The sequence below is a fragment of the Leptinotarsa decemlineata genome, unplaced genomic scaffold (assembly GCF_025532065.1).
Source record: "Leptinotarsa decemlineata unplaced genomic scaffold, Ldec_3_MD MMD2_tig00001064_RagTag_RagTag, whole genome shotgun sequence".
Lineage (NCBI taxonomy): Eukaryota > Metazoa > Arthropoda > Insecta > Coleoptera > Chrysomelidae > Leptinotarsa > Leptinotarsa decemlineata.
The window spans coordinates 4,317,253-4,344,850 of record NW_027412558.1 but is presented as its reverse complement, the minus strand read 5'-3'; the positions used below and the strand labels follow the sequence as shown (position 1 = coordinate 4,344,850).

General features: G+C 35.7%; 1 protein-coding gene across 1 annotated transcript in view; it reads left to right on the top strand.

Annotated features, from left to right (window-relative positions):
* LOC111517173 (uncharacterized) overlaps positions 1-27,598 on the top strand; it is an 83,722-nt gene that overhangs the window by 37,300 nt on the left and 18,824 nt on the right. Inside the window, exon 5 of the mRNA XM_023173243.2 lies at positions 22,800-22,932. Within this exon, the coding sequence (XP_023029011.1) occupies positions 22,800-22,932 (133 nt within the window). The remainder of the gene's footprint in view (positions 1-22,799; positions 22,933-27,598) is intronic.

Genomic DNA, 27,598 nt, shown 5'->3' with positions numbered 1-27,598 from the left:
TTGCGAATCGAACAAAAGAATGTTCCGCAGTCGAAGGAAGTTTTTTGTGGAGGTACGGTGAAGAACGGTTTTGCGGTATTTTATTCGATGGTTGGTAACAGCGGTGTCAGAAGTGGGGTCTGTGGTCGTATCCCACATTCTACTTCTGAAAAGGACTTTTTATTGTAGGAAGGAGTTGGTTGCAACTGCCTAGCGATGATTATGCTCATGGATGATGTTCATCAAACTTTTGAAACAATAAACAAGGATTATTATTATTCTTTTCACTTCATAAATGAATCAACCACTTCCTTAAAAACCCATTCATTAGAAGTCTATGATGTTGAAGAGATTGATTATATGGTGACGTTTATATACTCCTACGTTGACAAAACATTCAAAGACCTAAGTAGATCAAAGTAAGTTACCTGGAAATAACATAAGGAAGAAAACACTCTATGTAACGTCTGCGAAGAGAACAAGCTCTCTGACATTTCATTATTGAAATCCTTGAGAAGACTGGACGAACAAAAACCAGAGAAAATACGACTTAAACAAAGCCTCAAGAAGGCTCGTGATCCTCTGGGCTTCTCGAGTAATGAATTCAAATTGAATGCGACTTTTTCAGAAAGGAAATGCACATAATATATTTCCCAAGAGAACGGTTTTGATCATGAAAAACGACGGGATTCAGGCAAGGTTTGTAATTAGAGTAGAACAAAGCCGAGCTGAAAGATACAAATCCGTGGTGAAGGAGTAAAGGAATATTTAGAGAAGATGGATAGAAAAGAAAATGATCACTAGTTCACATATTTTGAAATTGTTTGAAAAATCATTGCCTCTGAAATTGCAATCATTTCATTTAGTTTCGAATACATTGAAAAATTTTGAATTCAATTTGGAGACTATGGGATACTGGGATATAACCCCGTCTATTTGGGGTCTTTATCATTTCCAAAAATGCCTGTTTATGAACCTCGTTTTCAATAATCATGATAACATCTTTCCCCGAGAGATACACGTCTCAAAACTTTCTTCTCTCCACTTTAATTCAGAGCAGATCTCTTGAAATGTATTGATCTTTTTCTGCAATGTCAACACTTTTCTGAAATTTAATCGAGTTGCTTAAGAGATATGTACTTCAAAGATTGTTGAAGAGCGGCCACTAAAGGTGTACAAATTAGGCCAAATTGGACACTTATAAAATGAAACTCCTGTTTTTGAACTGCATAGATGAAAACAGATGGCTGTGTATGAGGATCAAATTTCATGACAAACTAAGATTTGGATTTAGTATGTGTAGTAGAATTATCGACCCGTTCATTTTTAATGGCACTCTCACATCTCAGACGTATTTGGAAATTTTGAGGCAAAATATTGAACCACTTGTTGATGAGTTGCCACTAATGGGGCTCAGAAAAATATATTTTCAACAAAACGGGGCTTCACTTCATAACACTGCAATTCTCACCAATTTTTTTGCTTCAAATTTCGGTAATAATTGGAAAGCCAACAAAAAACCCCACTGGTGGCCGGCCAGGTGACCGGACTTAACGCTTATGGACTTTTACCTCTGGGAAAGATTGGAAGATCTCATTTTCATATTGCCGACCAATTCTAGGTACAACTGAAAGCGGCAGTGATGCAAAGTTTTGCTTCTCTCACTACTATTGAACTGATTAATTCGGCAAAAAACGTCCAGAGAAGGTATCGCCTGTATGTAGGAGAAGCTAGTAGACATTTTGAACACTTTCTCTGAAGAAATGTATTTCATTGTTTGTTCTTTATCATTATTATTATTATTGTTGAAGTTTCATTTATTAGTAGTGAAAATAGTTTGATTTGTTATCAGTTTTATTCAAAGTATGCGTTTTAATTACTGTTGTGAAAAGCTTCCTCAACATTTGATGGCTACTACTGAACAATTTCTTTCTGTTTTATCGCCATTTCTTCCAGAGGCTTCTCGATCAAAGTGTGCGTTTCAAAGTCTACATGAAAAAACATAAAAGCTCTGTATTTGAAAGATGACTCTAGCGAAACATCAAGTGTGCTACACAGGGCCGTGAAAGGAAAAACCGGGGGGGGGCTTGAAATTTTCCCAACCCCACCAGCAAAATTTCCCAACTTTCGAAAAAATAAAAGCCGAGGGATTAGTTACTACTATAATATGTTACTTACTTAGTTATCCAAAGATTGGCTGAATGCTTATGTCGGTTAAGGTATGCACAAACAAAAATAAATTTTGGCAATTATAAAAATAATAATGGGAATTATTCTACTATTATTTTTTCTATCTTCACGGCCCGAAATTTCCCAACTTTTCCAGGTCGAAAAACCAGCGAAAAGTTGGGAATTTTGTAAAATTGTCACTTCAAAATTTGTGGACTGTTCAGGACTGTTCTTTTACTTCGGAGAAATTAAACTTTTTTGAAGTTTCCAAACAACTCAGAATTTCAAACTATGGGATCTCCAAGTTATGCATGTTGGAAAATACCAACCTTCTCCTGGTTCTTTCACTTTTTTTATTACCTCTCCCTTTCTTTTCTCTCATTTTTATTTTTTCAATGTCTATTCATTTTTTTACTATTATTTGTTTCTATGTTAACGGTCCAAAATTTTCCAACTTTTTCCCAAGTTGAAAATGCAGGGGGAAGGTTCCCCCCTTCCCCCCATGGCCACGGCCCTGGTGTTACATTTTTGAAAAGGTAATTTTAGGTTCTATTGGAATATGCAGGAATATACAGGGTGTCTTATCAAAAAAAGTTTTTCATCAATAATTATTCATATCTTTTGATACACCAATAAATTCTACGTAAAATTTTTCACACGAAAAAAGTTACAGCATATTTTCGAAAATGCACAATTTCGAAAAACATACTGTATCTCAGAAATGATGATAGATGTCAATATGCGATTTTCGCCGTTCGTCATAAAATTTGACAATTGTACACAGTTTTCATCTATCTAGTTTGAAAAGTTTTCCTTCAAAAGTATCCAATTTGGCCCACTTTGTACAATTATTATCATTAATATTTTCATTGTAATATTTATCATTGATTCTAAAAAAAATATGAAGTGAATAAAATATGAATGGTGTTATTTATAACCGAAATTTTATAAACCATACTGTGAGTATGTAAGAATGTTTAGTACTTTGTTTAGTATGAATTGAAGGAGTTATATTTTTAGGAGTGATTAATTTTTGGGAAAGAAAGTTTTTGACTTTCTACTACTCCATCTTGATACAAAAAAAAAGGGATGAGAGAATCTTCCAAAGAAAGGAAGGAAGTGATCAATTTGAAAATAAGTAACTCTATACATGTTTAGTAGTTTATTAATCACTGAATTACATGTATTTATAAAAGCATACAATAGAAAAAATGGGCGATTAATATAGATATAAGGAAAGGTTTGTCAAAACGAGTCTTATTATTGAATTTTTATCAGATGAAACATAGGTATTGATGATTCACTTAAGTTTTTGGAAAACTTGTCTGCGAAACATCAATATCGAAATTCTTTCCATCGAAGATGGTCAAGATATGATATATTTTGAGTTACTTGGGCAAAATATTTCAGTGCTTAGATTGGTGAATAGTATTAACAATATCGATATTTTCTTTTCCTAAAAAGTAGTGAATAATGTTCTTAGTATACTACAAAAAAGACACAATGAATATAAAATCTAAAAGTATAAAATTGCTAAACGTGTACATAATGTAAAACATATAAAACGTAAAAATGTAAATGTGCAAACGCATAAAAATATGAATGAATAACGATATAAAATACGAACTCGTCTTAATTCAAAATTATTCAAAATGCTAGGTAGGGATGAAAAATATATATGAAAATTGAGACATTAATTCAGTGAAATTTGTTTATAGTAATGTTTTTTATATGATCTGGGGCAAGATTGAATAATTTAGGTCCAATGTATGTAATTGATCTTTGTCCAATAGCTTTGTTTATTTTCGGAATATCTAGGTTACTCGCTTTGAGTCGGGTTTCATATCCATGTTGAGGATTTTTGAACTGATTTCTGTTGTGAAATATAAATGATAATACTTGTTTCAAATAAAGATGTCTCAAACTCATCAGATCACAAAATTGGAATATTTGTGCCGATGGGAAACGAAAATTTAAATTACAGATAATTTTGAGAAATCGTTCCTGTAGTACCATAAGCGGTTGTACAGTTGTACTATAGACCCCACCCCATCCTAGATTTCCATACATTAAGAGTGACTGAACTAACGAAAAATATATACCGCGCAAATCATTGATACTCAGTATATTTTTAAGTGTTCGAAAAACATACAAAAGGGCTGTGACTTTTTTACAAAGATAGTCTATATGTATTTTCCTATTAAGATTATGGTCAATGAACTGGATTTTTTCAAAGTTATGTTCTTATTTCTGCTAGTTAAACGAATATTGATGTTTTGTACATTGAGAAAACCATGACTGTTACTACAAAATGAAATGTAAGGAATGTAAACTATCATCAAGCCAATTTACTATAGTGTCAAGATCGTTTCTTGTATGAGATATTACATCTTCCCAGGTTGCTCCATCAATTATTAGTACTGTATCATCAGCATATGGGACCAATTTTCCAGAAATATCAATGGAAAACACATCATTCAAATATAATGTAGGTAAATAGGATTGGCCCTAAAGCAGTGCCCTGGAGAATGTGAGGAGGTTATCCCAGAGAATCAATAAAACACTGAAGACTTCGAATTCGAGAATTCATCCATAATTTAAAGTGGATGTGAAAAGTTATATGGCCCTCGGGGGTAAAACGAACCGAGGGAAGTAGAATTGGACGTGTTTCGCTCTTCAAAAGAAAAATATGCAAGATATGAAAAACAGCCTGAAGGTGTTTCGCATTCGTATATCCCGATTCAGTTATAGAAATGGAGCACTGAGAAAGAGGAGATATCCTGTGTATTTCCTACTATCGATTTTCTTTTCTGAAGGCTCGAAACTGAGCAGAGGTCTCATGAAGACACTATTTTCATCACCTATTCTATGGGTGATGAAAATACCCCTAAAACTGAGTGTGATTTTTTCAAACTACTAACAAATCAATTTGTTTGTTTGTTGTAAACCATAGTCTCTAGAGTGCCGAACTAGCCTTTGCCGATACCCATTTTAATAACAAAATAGATATGATTGACAAATACTTTTTGCTCTAAAGTAATCACAGTTTTTCTTAAAAAATTATTATAAATAATTGGACTATGTGAAACAGTCATATGATTTTTTGGACTTCTAACGCGAACTGATTCAAAATTGTATTTCGACAATTGGTTCAAGGACGAATATTAATTCATTATCTTTTAAAAAAATTATCTTCATCTTTCAATTGTGTTATCATATTCGCTGATCTGTATCTGTAGAGTAGGAAGGGTGTAAGCCCACAGTACTTAGGCCACATGTGACCCATTGTACATCCTCCCGAGGAGTTGTCCTCCTAGGTCATCGTCCATCCTGCCCTTTCCTGGAAGGTGGACAGGTCACTGGGAGACATCTCCTTTATATCGGCAGGTGTAGGCCAAGACTCGTCGAACACACCCTCTCTTATTGACGATTACTCCGGGCACTCGCACAGGACATGCCTGACAGTCTCATCTTCCTGTTCACTCATCCTGCATAAAGGTGTGTAAACTAGCCCCATATTATGGAGGTATTTCCTTAGTTGACAGTGGCTAGTCAGAAGTCCTACTATTGAGCTTAGGCTTTTCCTGGCGATGGCTAGCTATTTCTCCGACGCCAGCTTCTCAGGGTCGCCCAGGATAATCCTGGCAAGATTGCATCTTTTGGTTCCGTCCCATCTCTTTAAGGATTGAGCATGGGTGTAACACTTGACTAGTTCCGCAACTGTCGAAGTCATCAGGCCGTAGGTGCCACTGGGTCCTAAAATTCTCAGTCCAGCCGCTTCCTTGGCTGAAGAGTCGGCAATGCGATTACCTTTACTCCTGTCGTGGCCGTAAACCCACCTCAGAATAATGTTATTATCTACCGAGGCTTTGGCTGAATCTTGGTGGCACTCTAGTACTAGCCCTGAGATAACACGTTGTCTGCTGTCAGTGAAAATTGTTAAGTTTTTGCCACAAATTCCTTTCCTGTTTATTTCTTTTGTGGCGATTGAGATAACAGCCAGTTCTGCATATTCCCTTTCAAGTTCCATTTATCTAACTGTTCTAGAATTGAGTAGCGCCATGTTGTATCAAAGGCTTCCTTGAGGTCGAAAAATATGGCAGTAACGTGGGATTTATTAGCAAAGCTGTTTTGGATTCTATTCTCAAGTAATAACGCTTGGTCGATAGAAGATCTATGATAACGGAATCCTACTTGTGCGTTGGATGAGAGTTTATTTGATTCAAGATACCAACGTAGTCTATAACTCACCACTATTCACTCAGACAGTTTGTAAGTGAGATAGGCCGATAGCTGTGAATATGTTTCGAGTCTTTACCATTTTTAAGAACTGGAATTATAATCGCCTCTCTCCATTTTTCAGGATACTTACTAGTTTGCCATATTTTGTTGAACAGATTGAGAATTGTATACTTGGATTCTATTGAAAGTTGTTTCATGAAATCATACATGATTCCGTCGGATCCAGGCGCAGAGGTTTTGGTATTTCTCAAGGCTGATTCAAACTCGAGAAAAGTGAAAGGAGTGTTATATTCTAAAGTTTCTCCTCCGACAAAGTATCTGTGTCTTTCTGTTTGTCTTCTGTTTGTTTTCATTTCACACTTTAATTGAAATTCAAAGAAGTCAGTCGGTGTTGCCGAGAAATTCGGATGTACACGGCTACAACACTCGCGATGCTCACCTTATCCGAAGCAGCCGTTTTCGACTAAATATTTCACAGTCGAAACCACATTGCCATCAAATATAAAAAATTGAGTATTAATGCTTCTGAAAAATATTTAAGGAAGTATCTTCTTAAATATTGTTTTTACACTGTTAAGGATTACATTGCGCATTGCCGAGCCAACCGCATTGCCGCATCTCTGCTGTGATAGTTTAATAACATATTTTAACTCATTTCTTAAATTCTTGTTTTTACTGTATTTGCTGTCAAATTTTATGCAAAAATATTTTTATTGGACTTCTTTTCCGACGTGCTACAAACAAACATATTGTAAAGTAGTTAAATAAAATCTATCTATCTAATCCTTAGTGATCTTAGTGATCTAAGGCTCAGTGATCTGGAGTAAACTCCACATCCTGAGCCTTCTTTGGTTTTTCAGCCCTCTGTATGTATGCGTATTGCATTTGTGGCATGTGACTTTTTCTGTTTGATTTGTATTTGTACACAAACCTGGGTTCAATTGCATCACTGTTGTCTGCAGTCATGATCACTGATGAAACCATATCTAATTGAAAGGGGCTTTTTGATTGCAAACTCTGTGTATTTCTGATATGTACCGCTCTTGGTGGAATCAAAAGTGCCAAGTCACTCAAACACCTCCCGTAAACGTATCTATAGAAGAGAGACTAAATATCCAATCATTCTCAGATGTTCCTGGCTATCAAGGTTGCGTCTCCAATCAGGCGGATTGCTCTTTTCTGGATGGGATCCAGCAGCTTCAGGGTATGTTTGGGGGCAGAGCTCCATACATGTGAACAATACTCCAAAGAAGGTCTGATCTGAGCTTTATAAAGCATCAAAAGTTGCTGAGGTGTGCGCAGTTTTCTGGTTCGGAACAGTGTTCCAAACTTTTGAGAAGCAGCCTTCGCAATTCCAGCGACATGATTGTGACAAGACATATTGGTGTTCATTTTAACAAACTTGTCGAAGCAGAAAGCGGAATTGTCTGACCTGAAATTATTATATCTGGTTCGGAGACATTTATCTTCCTGGACAAGATGCCTGGGTTTTTGTGTCATTGAATTGAACCTGGTTATTTTCACCCCAATTCGAAATCACTTCTAGATCCTCATTAAGATATGCAACCTCCTGTTGTTGTTGATATGCAATAAAAGAAGGGTTGGAGACAATATGGATCCCTGGGGAACACCAGCGTTGATGCTGAAGGTATTCGAGAGATATCCATTGACGGTCACTAGCAGGGAACATTCTTTCAGGAAGCTGGAGAGCCATACACAGAAATGATCTGACAAGCCATAAGATCGAAGTTTGGTCAGCAAACTCTCATACCACACACGGTTAAAGGCCTTGGAAATTGGATTACGACTTTCTCAATGAATTTTGATTTTACTGATAGCAGAGCCACTGATCTATAGTTATTTGGAAGATTTTTCTTGTCCTTTTAGGGAATAGGGTAAACGCGAGCAATCTTCCAGCAAGAAAGAAAAACCCCTTTCTTGCAAGACAAAATTTATTGCAAAAATTATGACAACAACGCATTGACAAAATGCTCAGAATCCATCGCAGCAGGAATATGTGAAATGTTCCATCGGCAAATAATATCCCCGTCCATTACATTCCAAACTGGAGTAATTGTGACAATTCCAGTGAAGACGAGAACAAAATTGCTTTGGCCTAAAAATGCTCCGGCTTTAACTGAGATATTAAAGTAAATTATGAATATGAGGCGCTCCGTTTCGTGATAGCCTGCAATGGAAGGAAAACTCAAACTACGAATGTAATCATGACCTTATCGTAGTTTTTATCGCAGGAAATTAGGCTGGACTCTGAATATCCTGCAGGTCAGGATTGCGTTCTTCACGATGATGTTGTGCTTAATAGCGAAACTGGGGCTTGATAAGAGATCAAATTATGAGAGATTCGTTTCAGCCCAGAATACATCAGATTTCCTCCTTCAGGATTCACGCAAACGAGTACTTTCATAGTGTGGACCTAAAAAAACCTCTTCTCTGTTAACTTTTGAACATCACTAGATATCATAGTGTGACATAACTTATTTCCGAGAAGGCGATATCAACATTCTTTGATAGAAAGAGATCTTTCAATTATATATATAGAGCTAGTTCAGATCGGCCGTTCCTATGTACGTTTTTCAAAATCTGCAGAAGAACGATAAATATGACAATTTCAATGAAAATTGGATTCAAAATCCTTTCCAGTTATTGTTGAGAATTTTAATCATTCTCTTTCTAACAGTGAAGTCCGTTTACAAATCCGTTTCTCACATTTTCAAATAATGTCGGACTGATCATTTGAGACTTATTCCAGCACAAATGACAGTTCATCTGTCATTTACTGCACCCACAAATGCTATTTTCATTTCAAACAACCCAAAATTTTTCATTCAATGCAACAGAAGTTTTGGCATTCGATATTTTTCACTGCTATCGATCCAACAGAATACATTTCCTACAGTTCAAAAAAACGTATCTTCGTTCGGATTCACCGCTACTTCGGGAGTTCCGCAGGGCTCGATTTTGGAACCTTTCGTTTTCGTGTTATTTGTTAATGACGTTTCTCGGTATGTCGGACATTCTCAATTTCTACTATATGCCGATGATCTCAAGCTTTTTAGAAGAATCGAAAGCGAAATAGATTCTGATATGCTTCAAGATGATCTCAATAATCTATCTACCCTCTTGTTAGTATCTGACCTATCTCTCAACGAAGCTGAATGCAAAATAATAATCAGTTTCACACGAAGGAAGTCACCCGCTATCAAGGACTATTTTATTATTCACACCAATTTTCAGAGAATTAATGAGATACAAAATCTCGGGATCATTTTTACTGGTGTGTTCAGTTTCTCTCGGCACATTGAATACTTAGTATCTGAATGTTATAGAAAAATGAGCTTTGTCTTAAGATCTAGCCGTGAATTCAATCACGATACTTTTCAACTCCATTGTTCGTTCTCAGCTGGAATATAGTTATGTCATTTGGAATTCAAATACTCTAGAAAAAGTCCAGAAACGATTATTAAGAACACTCTTTTTCACAAAACACAATGTCTGGCCTTTATTTATATCGTTTCCTAGCCAATTACATGAATTTGACATGCAACCATTGAAAGACCGCCGTGAATCCTCGGAAGTGATTTTTGTTTTTAACATTCTTAAAAAACTGGAAGTACCTGAAATTCTCTATACTATTTATTTGACATACCTGACATAAGAATGAGAAAAAGAGATAATCTATTTCGTGTCTCAAACAATTTGTCTCCTCTTCAACAATGTATCGAAACCGTTAACAAAATGGTGAGGAACTGTGAACTGGATATATTCAGTATTAATCCAGTCATTTAAGCTTAAATTAGGTAAGAATCTCGGAATTCGAGATACCCAGCTGTAAGTCTGTAAATACTTGTATATTGACACCCTAAAAGTTGTCTCAAAACCTACATATGGTAGGGTGTAAGCAACTATTAAATTTCAAGGTCAAAGGTCACAAAAATCGGTTTTTTGCGCTTTTTTTGGAAATATCTCATTTCCTATGGGTTTTTTGCTTTATCGATAGTTCATCAACTATATATAGCGCGTTTTCGACCAGAGGCACCGGTTGACCTGAAGTGATGCTGTGACCGCGTGCTCTCCGCCCTCTACCTCGAAAACGGTTCACTGTATAAAAAAATTTTTCAAACAAAATTTGTAGAGAATTTTATATTCTACAATATTGATGATAATTACAAATAGCAAAAAACCCATAGGAAATGAGATATTTCCAAAAAAAGGGCAAAAAACCGATTTTTGTGACCTTTGACCTTGAAATTTAATAGTTGCTTACACCCTACCATATGTAGGTTTTGAGACAACTTTTAGGGTGTCAATATACAAGTATTTACCGACTTACAGCTGGGTATCTCGAATTCCGAGGTGAACTCACTATAATGACTGGACTATATTATAGAGGGACAACTCCTTCAAATGCTCAGATGTGTTTGAATTTTTTATGGTCATTTATTGTTTTATATTGTTATATTTTATATCTATTTTAACTGTATCAATGGTACTCAATGAATACTATATGTAGGAAACTTTAAAATAACTGTGCAAAATGTAAGTGGAACCATTCTGTTTGTTGTTCAATATAAATAAATTTCTATAAATATTAAATAATTATATAGACATATTTACCAACTACGCTATCGGAGATACTAAGCAGAAACACATATTTAATTCAGTTCTCCGGGGTATTACAGTGCGAGAATGAGGAAAAGTGATTGAATGCTTTTATTTCTCTCCACATCGCAAATATAATTTTTACTGTTCATTCATTATAATGATTCTTTGTTATATTCCTCTGGAAACACATGCTGAATATGTCACTGCCCCAACGGTGTATTCCTATTGAGTTATCAATCGCTGGCAGATAAACTATCGCATCCCTGTTCACTAATGATATAATAAATCATATCAAATACGGTATTCACAAATCCATCATTGTACAGCGACATTGAAATCCGTCAATCTAACGTCCGACTTCAGAGTAATCTATATTTACGGTATCGCCAATTATCAGTTTCCGATCAGCGTAAATTATGTCACGACGAACGGACAACTTATTGATCAGTTCTCTCGAATCATTCGACATCGCCCCAGATAGCCTTAATGAGATATCAGATTTCACTTTCATCCCAATTTTCACTCGGATAACTTTTCTCTAATCTGCCATACACGCATCCGTTCACATCGTTGCTGTTGTTTTGCGGAATGGACGCCAGTTCGTAGAAGACTATTATTGGATGAGCTTTTTCGATCTTTCCTGGAAAGTTTGTGTTTTTCTGAATGCTGAAATGAGTGTTTTCTGCCATAAAGCAGTTCAAGTAATAGAACCTACTGAAATCTGGCAGCAGTTGAATACTAAACTGGGAATGAGTACCTTGGCTCATATTGGGGGATTCTTAGACAGGTGAATAAAATGAAAGGAAATAAAACGACCTTGTGGCTACGTTACATGGATGACACCTTGGTTATCTGGAAACATGGAAGGGACGCTCTAAACCTTTTCCTAGACCACTTGAACGCTCAACACCCCAGCAACAAGATCTCCATGGATACCGAACAGGACCAGCGATTAGTATTATAGTATAGTATTGGAAATCAAAAAGAAATAGAATAGAAAAAGAATGGAAAATCTCGAGAAAAAGGTTGAGGAACTAGAAAGTAAATGTAAATTGCTAAAAAAAAGATCAAGGAAAAATAATATACTCATTTATGGACTGGAAATTCCAGAGTCTGCTTCTATAGCTATTCATGTGACAAATATACTTTCCGAGCTCCTTGAAGATGAACTAGAAGTACGAGATATCAACAACATTTATTCCTTTCGTAACCAAAACACTCCTACTATCAAATTGGAATTCACTTCTTATCTGAAAAAACAACAAATCCTTGAGAACTGTTACAAACTCAAACATAAAAAAAATCACTATATCGCAAGATCTTTCGATCCAGGATAGAAAAGATCAGAAGCTATTAGTAGCCCACCTGAAGTTAGCTAAATCGAAAAACCTCAATGCGTTTTTAAAAGGGAAACAGCTGGTTGTGAATGGAAATGTATACGCGGTTGAAAACCTAAGGGAACTTGAAGAATCAACTGTTCTATCCCTTCCCTCGGAAAGTGATGAGTCAGGTAGCGCAAAATATATTCCTTCGGATCAAGGGACAGGCGAAGGGAACCGTCAGAGATCAGACACATTTATATGTATGTATCTAATCATCGAGTTGTTTTTGTGGAGAGAAAAAAATGTGTTATCTTTATTTAGTGATTATAAGTTCTTGAACGCTGATAGAAATGGTTTGGGGTGTAGCTTTTTATGTGAAGAATCACTCAACATGTTCTGTCTTGCACTTTAATATTAGTGAACAATTTGAACAGCTATGGGTGTCCTTAAAATTCAAACATAAAACTGTTGTCGTTGGAGTTGTCTATCAGCCACCATCAGCTAATATAATAAGTTATCTCAATGAATTAGAAGAGGCCGTAGTTGATTTACTTCCGGGAAGTGATTCATTCATTATTCTAGTAGATCTCAATATAGATTTATTAGTTTCCGATAGAAAATGTCAAATTATTCAATAATTTATTAGACTCATACAGTTTGGTACAATTGGTACAATCTCCAACCAAAGTAACAGAAGTCAGCCAAACTATCATAGACGTTCTTGTCCGATCATTTTGCTATCATTCTTGAGGTTGATATACACAAAACAAAATATGAAAAGTTTGTTAGTTACCGTGATTTCAGAAATCTTGAAGTAAACTCCTTTAAAGAAGATGTATTTCAAGTAAATTGGGGTAGTATTTATCTTTTAGATGATGTTGATGACATGTTTTCCTTCTTAAATGATAACTTAATAGAAATTTTCAATACTCATATTCCTAATCGCACAATTAGAGCTACTAAGCCGCCCAAATCCTGGATAACGTACAATATAAAACAAATGCTTGAACTGAAACACAAAGCATTCCAACGATAAAAGAGAATGGAAACACTGGGATCATGGGAATACTATAAAGAATTGAGTAGTTATATATCTAGTGCTATCCGCCTTGAAAAAACTGTTTATCTCAATTATGTACTTAGACAGAAAAATTCTAAGGCAACATGGAATACTCTTAGATCCCTTGAAGTACTTCGAGATAATAAAACTCCGGCTATTCCACCGTTTTTGAAAAATTTGAATAATCTGTTTAAAATCTCAGAACCCTCACACAACCCTCAGAAGTCGAAACTTGTGCGAGCTAAGGATTAACGAGGTCTTACCTTTTAACGTGTGATTCCTAACACGAGATCTGAATGAACATTTCTATAATCTATCAATATTTAAAAAAACCGCCAGTCAAATAGCTGTAAACTCGTATGAAGTGAATAAGCACTTCAATAAAATCAGTAGTGATGCTATGGGCTCTGATGAAATCACAATTCGTATGAGGGATTTAGTTTTTCCCCATTTATTGGAATACATAACATATACCTTCAACTTTGCCATTGAGACTAGTAAATTTCCCCCTCAATGGAAACCTGCTAGAGTTAAGCCATTGACAAAATGTAACGATCCCTCAGAGTTCTCTGATATTAGACCTATAAGAATTCTTCCTGGCATCTCAAAAGTCTTTGAAATGATTATTAAAGAACAACTCTCAGATTACGATAAACGAAAAAATCTTATTACCTCCGCTCAGTCTGGATTTCGCCCTCTATATAGCACTACTACGGCTCTGAGTCTCACCACTGACGAAATATTCAAATCACTTGATGAAGGAAATTTCACATGTCTCTTAATGCCTGATTATAGTAGAGCATTCGATACCTTGGATCCTTCTTTACTGTCCATAAAACTTAAGTGCTTTGGTTTCACCCATAATGCAGTGTCACTTATGAATAGCTATCTCTCCGGAAGGTTACCTTGATGGTAACCAATCAAAAATAATATCAAAAAAAAATTGGTGTACCGCAAGGTTCAATCCTGGGACCGTTCCTTTTTGCAATTTATATAAGTGACTTCCATGAATTTGTTAGTTTTGGTAAAATACATCACTACGCCGATGATACTCAATTGTATAGTTCATTCAGCTTTGAAGATATTACACCTGCAGATGGGAGCATCGTTGAGAGAAGAGTGTAGAGTTGAAAGGGGACTATGTTGAAAAATAAATGAAAAAATCTGAAAAAATGCCTTTCATCTTTTTCAGGTCGTAAACTTTTCAGACCACCCCCGTATATTACGAAATTTGTCATCTTACCTTGTAACTTACTATTGTGGATGCATTGTTTCGATGGCAATCAACTGGGTTCATAACGTTCAGCACATTTCCCAATGTTCTCTCTATCCTTTGTTATCAAACTCGACCTTCCTTCAAGCACAAACTATTGACAGAGGAACCTAATAGGGTCAGAGTAGAAACCAGAATTGCTTGATTTGGAAGTTATCACAGGTATATAGTAGACGTCCTCGACTCCTTTCAATTAATTGAAGGAGAAATGGGTTTTAGCGAAAAAAAAACTCTCGGCTTCTTCTTCCCCATTATTATATGTGGAGTGAGAAACTACCGAATAGGGGAAGTAATCAAAAACATCAATGAAAACTCACCATGAAGATGTATACATTATAGATGTGTTTTTTTTGAAACTGTGAGGCCACTTGTCAATGTCATGTCGATAATATGTGATTTTACTGTGATAAAAATCATTCAGAGATTTGTTCGTGTGCATGTGCTAGGAATCGCACGTTAAAAGGTGAGGCCCCATTAATCCTCAGCTAACAACTTCTGAGGGTTGTCGTTCATAGGGGGCAACTGATGGTTAACGGAAAAATAGTAAATGCACGAGCACTAAAAAACTTCAGAAAGGTGTGAAAGTGGTGCCTGTACAAATGTGGTAAATTATTATCATTTGTGATTTATGTAACAGGAAATGGAGATTATATGCACATGCAAATCCCAAGGAAATTATGCCGCACGGGGTTATCAACTTTTGTTAACACACTTAGTTATGTACTTAATATTATCATTGTCAAATGTATCATTATTATTCTTTTCTCCCTAAGTTTGCGCTAGTCGTGCCTTACTCCTGAAGCTCCAATTCATTCGGGAGGGCGCGCCAACATTATCAACCAATGACCACTCCCCACACCGTGGGGTAAGTAATCATTGGGTCCGAGAATCATGTGCCCTGAGCAAGCGCAGTGAGCCAAGATGACAGCCTTCTGCATCTGTCCGGCTAATTTGTGAAAGAGTTATTTATTTACGAATTAATGAATATTTCAATACCAATAATCTGTTATCACCATTGCAATGTGGTTTAAGGCAGGGTTTTAGTACGGCTACAGCTCTTGCTAATGTTACACAAGACATTGTTAAAGGATTTGATAAGGGAATGATTAGCACTCTGGTTCTACTAAATTTTTCGAAAGCATTCGATACCATCAATCATGAGCTGATTTGCATGAAACTCAAATATTATGCGTTTGATAGTGCTGCCTTATTTCTCATCTGGTCTTATTTACTTGGTCGGTCTCAAAAAGTTGTTGTTGATGTTCATCACTCCTTACCTCTTGATATTCAGGAGTACCACAGGATTCCATTTTGGGACCTTTATTGTTCATCATTTATACTACTGACATTATCTCTTCTATCAAGAATTGTAAAATACAGGCGTATGCTGATAACATACAATTATACATGCACTTTAAAATCGATGAGTATGCTGAGGCACAAAATCTCTTCAACACTGATCTTGACCAATAGACTATGCAGTGGACATGATTTGGAAGTTAATCCTAATAAAACATTGATGATGCGTTTTGCACCGCAGAAGAATCGTAATTTGCAGAAAACAATTTCCATTTAGAGCTAGGTCATTCTATCTTGACTTCTGTCAATACAACTAAAAACTTAGGGGTGATGCTTGACACTGATCCTTGATTCACTAGTCATGTTGAAAATTTTATGAAAAAGTCTATATGAAATTGACACTGTTTTACTGTGATAGTTTTATTTTGAGTCAACCTCTAAAAAAGGAAGTTCTATGATAGTTTGGTGCTAAGCCATTTCAACTACTGTGACTTCATATATCGGCCATACTCAAATGATTCAGGTAAAAAAAAAAACAAAATTCTTCTTGACAAAATTCTTCTTGCCGCCTAATTTATGAAATTCTTGAATATGATTCAATTTCTGAAGCCTTTTAAATCTCCTGCTGGCTCAATATGAAAAACCGTATGATTCATCATTTGGGTTGTTTTGTTCATAAATTGATTACCCTTCCCCATTCTACCCTTTTGATACAAAAACTAATTCTGGCAGGCCATGATGAACCCCTCAGACTTCAGTCCACTAGAACCGAGGAAAGAGAAGGTCAGTTGCTTTGATAATTCGAGGTCTTCAAAAGGACACATCAAGCTTATCCATGCACTTGTTTCCGCCGGAGTGAAGGGATATCTGCGGCTTTCTCGTGGTCCTTCTGCTGAATGGGTTCCAACTCGGTGATGGAGTTGTGATCACCTCGTTCAGTGTCGAAAACTAAACTGAGTTAATCAGCCTCATCTCCTCGTGTTCGCGTACCATGCAGAGAAGTGAATCACTCAGCTCATGCATCCTCTCAAAGCGCCCGGTGGAATTGGGTTCGTTGTCTGATGGCAAATCCTTGCCTCTGACCCCTAATCCGAGGGTTTCGGTTGATGGGTGTTTGATTGTCCTGAACCAAGTATAGGGTTGATCGAGTGGTTAGCCTAACAAATTCATCCCCGCAGTGGAGGGAGAAATGTGTTGCTGTTTATATAATAATAACTATTATTTTTCTACAACTTCTTGTATCATCGATCCTTCTTCTTTTATGTCTGAATGGTTCATTCTGGAAAAGTATAATTTCACATCCCATATTATCGAAAATGTATCCATAATTTGTTCATCAGTATCCTCTGTCATTACAAACCTATTCACTTTGGAGGATCAAGATCCTGGTTTTGTGTATCTATCAGCGGGCAAACTTTTCTGTCGAATAAGACATTTTGATGCATTTCCATTAGTGCACTTTGAAGTAATTCCCGCTTGTTTTCCTCTCCAAATGTCGTTAAGATTGTTTTTGAAGACTTTCTCTGAAAGTAGGGCGCAGTTTCATCTAGGTACGCGTCGTAAAACTTTACGGTCTTATTCCACCCCGGAAGTTTGAGCTGGGAGCTTGTAAGAAGTCTGGGAAGTTTAAATTCTAATTTGAGAATATTTATGATGAGGAAATATGGTGGAAATATGTTGGAGCGTATGAAATATATCGTTACTTGATTAAAAAGTCAAGGTTTCCTCACTTGGAGGTGTTCCAATAATGAGACTGAAAGCGACTATGTAAAGAGAACAATGAAGACAATAACAAATAAGTCAACTGACTAATTTGAAAAAAAGTCATTTAACAGATTCAACAATAGACATTTTCTTCGATGAAACGTAAAATTTGACAGTACAAATCATCTGAAGACGTTCAGGACATACATGGAAATAAAACGTACTTGATCAACATTGTGTTGTGGGATTTTCACTTGATAGTTTGAGAAATTGTCATAAATCCTAAAGAATCTGTCTCTCTCGAATGTAATACGGCTTATTCATATCCCAAGATGGTTTGCGATTGTTGAATGGGGAATGTTTCTCCTGACGAAAATCAAGTAGTTTTCATAAAAGACCTCTAAAACAACGTATTTTAAACTTATCATTTCAACCTTTTTCTTTAAAAAATTATTTGAATATTCAAAAAAGAGAAATGAAATAATACATTCAACATTTAAAGGGATTCGTTTCTATTTCACCCTTTGGCAACATCGGTTATAGCTAATAAAGGACAATGAATCTGTTACCTGTATGAGACAAACAAAGATGGCATATTTCAGAGGCGTGCTGTTCTGTTTACTTATGTTCCAAGTTCCGAGACATTCTGTGACATATGACATTTTGTGCATCTAACCTATCTTCCTCTATATAAATAAATAACAAAACAACTATTGTTTATGTGGCTTGTGGAGAGGGTATTGAACTATAATATATATTTTGCCTTAATTGTTGATTTGAAAAGATAATTTTTTGTTAAAGTAGAATATCTAGGTAACCTGAACTCCGATCTAGCATTCTAGGCGATGTTGCCAATATATGAATTGAGAACAAGTCCCTTTAAAAATCGAAACCCAACATTTGAAACATCAATTTGGATACTTTTCGAAGGTAATTTCAAAAACTCATGAATTAAACTCAACTGCATTTTGTTTAAACTTCCATTTGCTGTAATAACCCAAATTGAGAAACATTCCCCATTGCTCTTTCACGAAACTATGTATATGTTTGTTCATACTTTTGGAGAAAATTCTCCTCGTTATGCCAATACGAATGAAAAAGATTATCCTCCAGCGATGAACTATTCAAAGTGAGTCAAGGTTCATATAAAATAAATTTGAAACCTGTCAATCACTTTTATTGTACGAGATACAAGCAATATGTAGGTCAAAGCAACTTCCATTTTGTATGCAGCAAATTGTTTGTCTCGTCAGCAAATCTTTACAGTCCTAGAAACCTAAAATTTGGTATCTAGGTGCTTTTTAGGTTTTAGATGCGAACAAAAAAAGGATTTTCAATTATTCCACATGGGGCGCCCCCCGGGGGGGTAAAACGAGTGCGTTTACAAATGAAACTTTCCTCTTCATCACTGTTTGTCCGTACCGCTGTATTTTTGAAGACTGAAATTTTGTATGTAAGTTCGTTTCATGTTGTTGATGTGCAATAAGGGTCGCCAGCCACGGGAAAAAAGGCGCGTTAAAGAAATAAAGTTACCTTCTCATCAATGTTTCACTATGCTCTCAAATTGTCGGTGGGTGAATTTGTATTTAGTACCAGCATTGCACCCATGCGGTGCCGGAGCTCCGCACGGGTGCTTCTGAACACTGCATGGGCTTCTGAACACTGACAGATCGATAATTCATTATCAGATCTCTAATTTATAAACCTCGACGATCTCACTGAAAAAAACTTTGTTTCAAATAGCTGAATATTTCATCACTCTTCAATATTTTATTATCATTGATACTCATATATTGGAAGGATAAAATTTGGATAACTCATCAAAAGGTGTCATACGTCTTTGATAACAGCATCTCAATTCTTGTATTTCGGGTTGAAACATAATAAAATCATTCGTAAAGTAGCATTCCGGTAGAACCGACTGTAATAAAGATGTTTTTATAGCCGAAAAAGGTTGTTTACACCCCTCACTTGCTAGCTTGGAATTCCGAGTTGGTTATGGGAAAATGTCTGAGAAAATGAGTTTTTTCCAAATTGAAGTCATAAAAAGGAAATACTGAAATGATACGTTATTGTCATTCACAGAGGTACATTTTCCCAAACAATGGACATAATGGAATGAAAGGCAAAACATAAGAGCTATACATTCATACATTTCAAAACACTGTCTACCAGCGGTTTTTTATCGCAAATTAATAATAAGATCGATTTTCAGATGGAGTTGAATATCTTGAGGGACTTCAGTCAATGTATTTTGAGAATTTTTATGTTTTTCAATCAAGAAAGCTGATACTAGAAACATTTGACAATATGAAAAAGAAGTCTGATTTGAAAAAACATTTCTAAAAGTATCAATATATTTTGAACAATCAACCTATTGATTTAGTTCTCAAAATATCTCTAATATTCTAAATATTGGGTTTACTATACATATAAAATGGGGAAAATGAAGAGAAGTCTCAGTTACAGAAAATACTCACACAACGGTTTAGAATTTGTAAAGCAGAAAATTGCAGTTCTTCAGTTACACAGCAAATAAAAATATCCTGAACATACATTTTCACATTCGCTTCAAGCAAAGAAAAACAAGTCCTAATCAACTTATCAGAAGTCGATAGGCCTGTTTTGTGTAATACACGATATGCACGATTCTGAGGTAGATCTCTCGGGATTTCCATAGCAACTGAAGGTTTGGTGTAAATGGCACCGCAGATTTCCCGCAGATCCAGCGACATTATCATAGAAAGAATCTAGTTTTGTGCGGAATTTTTCCAAGTGGGCGTTGCATGAGACTTTTCAAGCCATGATAAACATAACCTTACTTGATCAGTTCTTACCTAACCTAACTATTTCACTCCCACTGCAAATGCAGTAACCTCATCATGAAAGGTAAGTGGAGGATTCCAGGATTCTTCTTCTGGTAAAAGTAACTATCATAGCTTTGCTGGAGTTTACAGATATCTACTCCCTCTAGCAGCAACTATGAACATCGCCTACCTATCTCAATGTGATCGTTGCCAATTTCAGAAGGTTGCCTGCATAAGCTTACAGGTCTACTTCTAATCTGTCAAAAACATCAAATCCATAATTAGAAGTGTCTTTTTGTCAAAGCTTTTCTAATATTTAGTTGATGCATTGTGAAATGTTCCTTTGAAATGGAAGAATATGGCCACCGCAATCTCTTCTTCGTTGACAAATAGAAGACAGAGAGACTTTATCATCAATGTTAAGTAGCGTCTCTCCGTCAATTTGTCAGTTTAATGAGCATATGGTGTTTAGTCAGGGAGATGTTTCCTTTCAGTAGAAAATATTTTACGGTCATGCGTGGCATCGACTTGGGATTTGGTATTGGCGCTCTACTTCAGCTCCACTAGCCGCCAACCAACTGTGTGATATGTATATCCGCACCAGGATAGCAATATACAGTTCTGAAGCAGAGCTGAAAGCTAAAATGATTTGATCAATTCAATTGCCAGCACTGTTATAACTTTCTTGGCGACCTTCCAGTCGACCTTTATGGACGGTGGTTATCCTTGAAGAGGAGAGATCGATTGTTATCAAGAGTCAAACTTCCAAGTGAATTATTTTCTATTAATTTTTTTCGTCAGGTTCTGACAGTGGCAAGTTTCATGGTCTGCTCTCTATAGAGAATCTTGTGAGTTCATTATGCTGCGAGATATGTCAAATCCTCACATCTTCAAAGAACTCCATCCAGGACTTCCGTTCAACCCAATGCTTCTCACTAATATCGAAAATATTCATATATTCAGGTATTTCAATATGCAAATCATAGACATGATCCTATGAACTATGACGACACTTTCACATATATCCCACCTGAGGATAACACAACGTTTGAGCCACTACGTCATAGCACCATGTGACAAATCAAATACAAAAATTTTCACAATGGAAATATGCAATATGTGAAACATCATGACTTATCTGACGTTAAAAGTATGAGTGACGTAGATGCCAAGAGGTGAACCTCTTCATCTTTTTTCAGCTGTAGGAGTCAATGTTCTCTATTTAATGGCCAATCCATACTATAACGTCACTAATTCTTATGGTTACTTTATTTCGTTCTGTTTGTGTTTCAAAGAACATAATTATTATGTTCACTCCTCTCGTCACAGTGTAGGTACTCGAAGAATATTCCACTGCACCTATTCAAAATGCTTTGAATAACTTGAATCTGATGTTCTAGTATAATCAGGGTTCAGAGAAAGGACCCCAACTCAACCCTGCGAATTTTGTCGCTCCAGTAAACCCACACATCTCGTCAGCTACACAGAAATGTATTTGAAAGAGATACACTTTGTGGCTTTAATGAAAAGGTTTCAGGTCGCCGATCCCAGATACTCTGGGATCATTCACCAGTAAAACTGATCCTGGAAGTTTTGATGAAAGTTTACGGTTTCAACAGTATTGTGCGTCCCCACATTATGCTGCAGATGGGGCCATCTGAAGAATATTGTTTATAAAACGAAACCAGCAAATATTCAAGAATCAAAAGAGAGATTTCGAACAGAAATAAACAATATTTTCTCAAGAAACCATAAAAAAGGTTCAACAAAAATTTATTCAACGCTTAGGTTACTGTCAAATACAGCAAGGACTACAGTTCGAACATTTAAAATAAAGTCATGTATTTATTACTGGATTACTTTCCCATTGTTAAATTAATCATTGGAAAAATATATAAAATAATTTATTAATTCTTTCTTTCATCAGATATCAATAAAATTTATTTTCTAAGCCCATTAGACCCCAAGTATCATCCCTAGGATGATACTCGTTAGCTCGTTACGGATTATTCAAAACTGACAACAAATACAGGGTGTTGCTTTGAAAAAATTACCGATGACGTCAGCACATTAACATGGATCACCCTGTATAATGAAATTTCATTGTGAAATATAGAATATTAAAATTAAAAATCGACGTGTTTCAAGTTTTTGTGAAACGACCTTTGATTTTGGAAATATCGAATTTATTCCATACTTTGCGGACACACTATATAGAAACAATTTTATAGGAAGTTCAATCATCTCTACATCATATTCAGTGACCCGATTATGAAACTCGTATCTTTTTAGCTCCTTTTCATCTATTCGTTTTGTTATAGGAAAGACGTAGTTAGTCGATACGAGGCCCTCTATCACCACAGCAGACCCCGGGCGCTGGAAGCTCTGGATTCCTTGCCTGACCTGGAGCACGCAACTCAACTGAAGGCGAAGATTTTATTCTCTGTTGTCGTGGTAAGTTTCAAAAAAAAAAATTTCGCTGGTGAATGTTAGATCAGAAATACGCCAGATACATCAAAATTGGCTTTCACAAAAATGTCAAAAAGTTCATATTCACATCTAATCTAATGCCGGGTCCTGACCAAGCAGACAAAACAACGACAAGACAAGAACATTCATGTTTCGCGACAAAGTGGCGACAAATCCGATACATTTCTGCAACATTTTTGTCTTATTTGGGTTTTGTTTCCAAATTCTGAGACTGTTGCAAGTCCCGTCGCCAGTCGGTAAAGATCAAAGGGTCTCTGTTTTGTCTGCATATTTTACGACTAGTTGTCGGCGCAGTGTGGACGGTGCGGGCTGACAAAAGATATGGACTGCTTTGATACTTTTGAAAGATACATGAGGCTGTTGTAGGAATCGCCTGTTGATAGAAATCTTAAAGATATTGCTAACCTTTCTGTTACACTTATAGCATTTCTGTAGTTAGTATGTCTTTTGGCAACTGCAGGACCAACAAGGCATATCAGATTCTCGAAATCCTCGGTGGACATTCTTAGAAAATTCTTAAAACTTGAACGAATCTCACCACTTAGTCTAATATCATCCCCACGTAACTGAACTAACAATTCATCCAAAAACGTTTGCGTTTCATTTTCCCAACATTGGATGAAGAGGAGAGAAGGATATAACAACTGGCGGCTAGCAATAAATCTTCATTTTTTGAATGTTCCTCCTGGTGGAAACGCCACATGGTTAAACAACGAATTCCCATCAACTAAATTTTGCTGCACATTTGTCGTTGTGGTGTGGATAGTTTGTCTCAATTTTGTCTTGTCTGAATACCTAATATTTTGTTGCAATTTTGTCGTGTTTTTGTCTCAAAATCGTGTTTACTTTTTGTCTGCTTGGTCTGGACCCGGCATAATATCTCATCATCACTCACAAAAAAGATTAGACTATTACTCAGTCGAAATATCATAACCGCTTTTTGTTTACATCAGCCAATATAAGACGGGTAGAATCGGAAGATGATGTTGGGTACGGAAACGTACCCAACAGTAATGACCTCTTTAAACGAGTAGAACGTCATATTCATTTCCAAAGCATTCTTGTGAAAAATGCAAAATATTCGTAATAACTTCAATATACATCGATTATCAAATAATCGACTTGATGTTTTCAAGTCCAAATATTTAGAAAACGGTTGCTTACAGCGACTAGTAACAAGGGTAGCTTATTTACGTAGATATGATAGAGGAATCGATTTTTTGACTGAAAAATGTGCTGAAAGTACGCCCAAAAAAGTTTTGAACCTTTAAAAAAGAAAAAGACGTGTAGGAGGCGCCCCCTACGAGTAAGAGCAATAAGAACATCAGGTTCGAATTCGACACCTCAAAAACCTCCTATTACCAAGTTCCGTTTAATTAAATTCAGTATTTCAAAAGTTATTTGATAAAAACGAAAATAAAAATGAAACTTCAACATCCTGTATCTTGGAAACGAAGCGTTTCCGGACATTTATTTATTTAGACAATTCATATTAGAATATTGTGAGGAATCACCTCCTGAAGTTTGTCAAAGTACTTTTGAATCACCCTGTACATCGCAGCAAGGTAGATCACTTTGACAGCTACCACATCGCAGCAGTAGACGAAACGTCAGGTACAAAAACCTACAGATTATCGCTAATAAACCCGGAGAAATCTGACAATTTGTTAGACACCGGACGTGAAAGCCCATACCATGATCTTGTGGTAATGTAACGAAGCTGTCATTTCCTGGTGAAATCGCCACTTTCCCGGCGATTTCACCAGGAATTCATTACATAACCTCTTATACGATCCCATAAAACGTATCTCGCAATTTATTCGGATTGAGAGAGCAGCATTCGTTTTCCAGGAAACCCATTCATCAGAAATGTCTTATTCGAGAGGCAAGCTTCTGAAATCGTTTCAGCAAAGATGGGCTTTATTGTCTATTCAAGACTGAATGGGGCGTGGAGATTCGAACATTTTTCATGTCTTGTTTGCAGTTCTCGAAATACGATTTATATTGATGCGAATAAAATATGGTTATTTCGAATCGAGGCGATTCATCAAAAGGAGAAGGTGTAAATATTCTTGCGGTTGGAGATGGAAATTGATTCAACATAAAACATCGATGATAAAACATTTGATATAAATGGAAGAGGAATTGAGTATGAATCCATCAACTGTGTAATTTATTTTCCTCCTTTTCATTGAAGAGAATGTACACCTCTCTACTCCCAAGAAGTTTTGGTAAAATCGGAGACAAATCATTTTTTGGGATTCCACCTGTGTAGTACATTGGTCCCTTCGCATCCGGCTGGAACTACCAAAAATGTAGAGACTGAAATCGTTTCCATTCATTTTTAGGGTAGATGATTGCACAAGTCATAGAGAACAAGTAATGTTTCGAACCTATATAGGTTCATCATCAACTAATTTAAAAAAAATTCTATAATAAAAGAAGAACAACAACAACAATAGTTAATACAATAAATTATAATAGTATATTATGCAACGATCATGTAATGATGGTTATTAAGACACGAGCATTAACCGGGATACGAAACGAGCCGAAGGCGAGTTTTGTATGGTATATGCGAGTGTATTAATAACCATTACATGAGAGTTGCATACGCTATTTTTTCTAAACCCGATAAATAATGAAAAACTATAAATATTATATTTGTAATGAACACATTTACAGTAATTAACTCATATTTTTTTTAAACACAAACTTAATGGTATTATCATGGATATATGAAAACTATAGAGATTCTAATTATATTTATATTGAATATAACAACTGTAATTAATCTGATCTTTTAAAAATATTGGAGTCGATGGTATTCCTTCTGTATCGCTGTTTTCAGACATTTTGATAATATAGGAAGGTAATATGAAAACTGATTTTGACAAATAAAGCAATTAGTTACTTAGGTTAGAATCTAGGACAAACAAAGGAACAGGATTCTTGATTGAAAAATTATGGGTTTCTATTGGTTGATAATCTGTATCGTTATGAAAAATCTGTTGGGAGGCTTGAAGCCTTTATATCTACTAATTAACATCAAAATAAAAAACCCCACATGAAAACAAATTCTAATGAAAAAGATACGTACTGAATTGGATGAAAAGAGAGGATCAATCATCAAAAATATATAAAAAATCAAGTCGAGATGACATTGAACAGTGACAGCTCAGAAAACGAGTTGATATGTAGGTTATGGTCCTTCTTCTATCTTGTTCTGTGTTTGCATGGAACAGTGACAGCTCAGAACACGAGTTGATATGTAGGTGATCATCCCTCTTCTGATATGTTCTGTGTTTGCAGGTCTCTTGTCACTGTTCTATGCCATCTCTACTCCATTTCTTTATATATTTTTGACAGTTAATTCTCCTTTCTCATCCAATTCAGTTCGGATCTCTTTCATTAGAATTCGTTTTCATGTGGAGTATTTTGATTTTGATGTTAATTAGTGGGTAGAAAGGCTCCATACTTTAGTTATTTATATTTAATATAAATTTTCATTACGGTCAACGTGTCATTGTGACCAATTATTTATTGGTAACATGTGATAATTTTCTTTTTCCCATTATAAAAATTTTCTCCTCTATGTAGGCAATTTTATACTTCATTGTATTAACTATTTATGTTGTTCTTCTTTCATCATAGAATTTTCAAAAAAATAGTGATTCCAAGAGAGATTCCAAGTCACGTGACTTGGAATCTCTCAACTTTTCATTTTTATTTTCTTCTTTTTTCATTTCTTTATTTTTATTTATGTTTGTTCAATTGTTCTATTTTACTTGTATTTTATTCCACTATTATTTCATTTCAGGTTTATTTTGCTTAATATAATTGTTATTTTCAGCTATTCATTTTCAATTCTTCTTTTTTAGTGGTTCCAGGGATTTCAAATCATTTTATATAGTAGACAATGGAAGTCCGAACTAGTGAAATTCATCATGAAACATTGTCAATCACCTTCAAACAAACAATTATAACATAATCCATAAAAATATCTACTAAATTTGAAAACAATTTAACGAAATTGGTAACACGATATTTCATGTATATACTAACTTAGCTGAATATGTAGATATAACTAATATATCAAAATATTTACAGAAGATGCTCCCATCTCAAAGCCTGTACAATTTAAATTTCACCCAGTTTGTGGTGAAACTATGGTCATTGTCCTCTCCAGAAGCGTATATTATCCCATTAGCTTCTACCTGAAACCCCCTCAGTTTATTCCTATTCTGACAATTGTCTCAACCTCCCTCAAAATTTTAATAGAATAAGTCCACTAATATCAGTATCTATCCGTCCAACCGACTGAAATGAGCCGTGCCGCTAATTAATTTAATTAACGCAAACTTCGGGATAGAGATGATCTTGGAGTTCAACTGTTAGGCCTTGCGAATCCACCAATTATTCAAATGAATGAATTATCGAGTTTTTCAGGCAACGACGTCAAGAACATTAGACAGAACCCATCGGGGACCCTTGTGATTTACGCGGGGTGAACATTAGCCTCCCTGAGAGACGTAATTTAACTTCCTTGTCGTCGACGATATTATTATGTGAGCATAATTAATTTTCTATGTGTTCTGAAGTATCATGGGAACTCTGAAAGCCAGGAAAC